This window comes from Crocuta crocuta, unplaced genomic scaffold, assembly GCF_008692635.1.
Source record: "Crocuta crocuta isolate KB4526 unplaced genomic scaffold, BGI_CrCroc_1.0 scaffold36, whole genome shotgun sequence".
In the NCBI taxonomy this organism is placed as follows: Eukaryota; Metazoa; Chordata; class Mammalia; order Carnivora; family Hyaenidae; genus Crocuta; species Crocuta crocuta.
The window spans coordinates 7,398,272-7,401,700 of record NW_027532203.1 but is presented as its reverse complement, the minus strand read 5'-3'; the positions used below and the strand labels follow the sequence as shown (position 1 = coordinate 7,401,700).

The 3,429-nt window shown below is 53.3% G+C and overlaps 1 protein-coding gene across 1 annotated transcript in view; it reads right to left on the bottom strand.

The window, feature by feature from the left end:
* Positions 1-3,426, bottom strand: part of RAX (retina and anterior neural fold homeobox) — a 3,977-nt gene extending 551 nt beyond the window's left edge. Inside the window, exons 1-2 of the mRNA XM_077777554.1 lie at positions 3,209-3,426; positions 2,647-2,962 (exon numbers count right to left, since the gene is read on the bottom strand). Coding sequence (XP_077633680.1) covers positions 2,647-2,962; positions 3,209-3,426 — 534 coding nt within the window. The remainder of the gene's footprint in view (positions 1-2,646; positions 2,963-3,208) is intronic.
* Between the last annotated feature and the right edge of the window lie 3 nt (positions 3,427-3,429).

Below are 3,429 nucleotides of genomic sequence, written 5' to 3'. Positions count from 1 at the left end.
ACGTGAAGTTAACCTTGGGAATCGGACCTAGGATTTCGGAAACCACATCGCACCAAATTTTGGTCACCTGCTGGTTGGCACTTTAGTTTAGACTCTGCTTCCTCCCTGACGGCAACTGCTCTCAGTGGCTGGTTTTGGCTCAGGCGTTCTGTGCTTCACCTACCTTTTGTCTCTGTTATAAGCATGTGTATAAACAAATACTCTCAGTGCCCCAACTGGCCACCCTGGGTGTTAAAATACAGCCATTTCCAGGAATTACTGCTTACGGTAACTGGTAGAAGCAAGTGGGGGTTATTTTATCCAGAGCTTATTTGAGTTGCTGCTTTAATAAGATCTTCATTCTTGTTTAATTGATATCCCTTTAGTATTTCTGATGTTTCTTTTAAATGGGTTCCAATGATTACAACAGCTCAAGTTTGTTATATTTACGTTGACTTTTTGGAGTCAATTTTGACATTAAGAGGAGTTCAAGTTTTTCTTTCTCTCTTTCTCCTCCCTCCCTCCCTTCCTTCCTTCCTTCCCTCCTTCCTTCTTTCCTTCCTTCCTTCCTTCCTTCCTTCCTTCCTTCCTTCCTTCCTTCCTTCCTTCCTTCCTTCCTTCCTTCCTTCCTTCCTTCTTTCCTTCCTTCCTTTCCATATGGAAAGTCTGCACCAAGAGTGAAGTCTGGTGTCTTAATGACAAAATGTCTATTGCTGATTCAGTAAAAGCACAAGGAAAGGTGTGACAAACACGTCACCACCACGTTACCACCCTGGGACACAAAAGAGAGAATTAGCTGGTCTAGTTTAGTAGAGAATCAGAAAGAACTTTGGCCAAACTGGTGGCTTTAGTGTTATATTTATGGAGGGAAATAGGAGGAAAGCTCGGACCTTAGAAGGGAGAAGGCGCTTTGAGTCAACGGGGGAGGGGTCCTCCTAGAAGCACCGAGGAAACAGTCCCCCAGCACCTGGCCAGAGCAAGTGTCCACAAGGCTAGGATTTAGGGGGGGGAAGAGAAAAAGAAGAAAACTGTAAGTACCCTGTCCTCTTCCCACAAAGGATTCGTCTACATAACCGAGGCCCTAATTTCCCCCAGAAACAAGAGATATTTGCTGATAATAGAGAGAAGAGAAACATCAGCATGGGGAGGGCTCCCATCCTAATTCCCTGCATGCCCTACTCCAGCCCCCAAAACATCCGCCCTAATCTTCCACCCAGTATGCAGAGTCAGAGAGCTAAGGATGGGACAGTCCTTTCTTCTAGGGCTGTATTCCTGCCCTTCACACAGCTGAAGGCCCACAGTAGATAGACCCCCCCCCCATCTGATTACATCATAGCCATGTGTTAAGAACCCGCCATATGTTGGGTGCTGTGCTGACCCTGTGGTCCCAGAGAAGTCGCAGACACTGTTCTCAAGAGGCCGATGACTTAGAGGAAGAGCCCAAATCCGTGAACAAATAAAGAGGGAGGCAGGAAGGTAGAACAGAGGTGGTGTCAGATGTGAAGGCGGCCCCTGTGGCTGGAAGGCTTTGTCTCTTCCACTGCGTTCTTTTCTTCCCCCACCCCACCCTCTCTCCCTGAAAAGCAGGTGCTAAAATGTCTACACCTTCAGTGAAACCACTCCAGCATCTAATGTCCCCAAATTAAGAGAAATGGAACGGTCCTTGCCATCCTGAGTCACATGAGGGAACTAGTTTTAAAAACCATGATATTTACTCATTACTTTAAACTCCTAAATAAGCAGAAGGGACAGAAGGCAAATGCTTGTCCCCTTTTACTTTTAAGGTCAGGCTAAAAGCGCACCCGAACGTCTGAATATCTTCCCTTCCTGGAAATCTAATTCATAGGACACACACACAAGCCTCATCTTAGTTCCACCGCCTTTCAGATGCAATGAAATTTGTTCCCAATGACTCCCTTTCAGGCCTCTGCAGAGTCTCCTAATTTGGAAATCCTCCCAGATTTTTCACAGATGACTAGCAAATATTTAAGGCTTTCAAATATTTTAATGATCAGGGATTAAAGATAATTCAGCTTTAATTAAAGTGAAAACCCCTTTGAGAGAGAGGGTGGGGAGGGAGAGAGAGAGAGAGAGAGAGAGAGAAGTTCTCTGCAGCAGCAGCAGCAGCAGCAGCAGCAAGTTTGGTTGGATGTACACCAAAGAAGCAGAAGTCAGTTTCTTAAATCCACCAAAACCTTCAACTGCAGGCGCCAGGGCCCTTGCGAGAAGACGGGGTTTTCGTTTCTCAACAGGGTGAACGCAGTTAGTGAGCGGCTGGCATCGGGGCCCCAATCCGGCTACCCCCCCCCCGCACATGCTGCCTACACCCCCTTTCTGCTCACCGCGCACCGCCCCAATCCCAGGGGAGTCTAACGAGCTGCCGGTCTTCCGCTAGCCGGCCGTTTCTAATTCCTCTCTTTAGGTTAGAAGGGGGAGAACCCCCAACCCCCAACAGGAAGATGCTACCACTAACTGGAACCGAATGTCCCGGGGGCGGCCGTGGGGGCACACGGAACATCTGGACGCTCCCTCGAGGTTCTGGGCGAGCTGGGTCGAGGAAGATCAATGGGAAGCCTGTGACCTTAAATGCGTAGACGCCGGGACGCAAGGGGGCACCGGCGGCAGCCTGGGCCTGGGCCCCTCCCGGGCCCGATCTGGGCGCTTTACCTGGACCCGGACTTCGGGCAGGTTGACCTTGCCGGCCAGCTCCTCACGGCTGTACACGTCGGGGTAGTGAGACTTCTCGAACGCCCGCTCCAGCTCGTGCAGCTGGTAGGTGGTGAAGGTCGTGCGGTTCCTCCGGTGCTTCTTCTTGGGCTGCTCCTCCTCCGACAGCTTCGCGTCGCTGGTGGCGGGACCGACCGGCAGCCCTGGGCTCGGCCGCGCCTCCCCAGGCTCCTTGGGGCAATAGGGTCGAGGGGCTGGGACGAAGACGCCCCAGAGGTCAGGGACACTCCCCGGAGGACCCGTGGGCCCGCTCCGCCTACCCTCGGGCGCCGACAGCCGGACGCGGGCTCCTGCGGGCGTTGGACCTGGAGGTCGGGGGTGAGGCTGCGCGGGGCCTCTAAGCTTTCTCTGAACGCACATTGGAAGCGCATATACACCCCCAACCCCAACTGCGCGCCCAAACGCCTTAATAAAAATTAAGGTTTGGGGCTCATTCCTCTTGCAGAGCTCCTAAGGTTGGGCACCCCTAAGGGCCCCGCAACGGCCGGCGGGGAGCACTCACCTTCGTANTCCCCAGGGCGCCTTGGGGCAAGCGGCCCGCGCGCCCGGCCTCCTATCCCGCTCCTTGGCGCCCCGAGAGCCCGGCTCCGCCGAGAAGGAACCGAGGATCCCGTCGTCCTTGGTAAATCCCAGGATGGCCTCGATGCTGTGCAGCCGCGAGGTGTTGCCTCCCGCGCTGCGGAGCAGGTGGCCGGCCAGCGAGAAGCTGCCGTCGGCCATGGC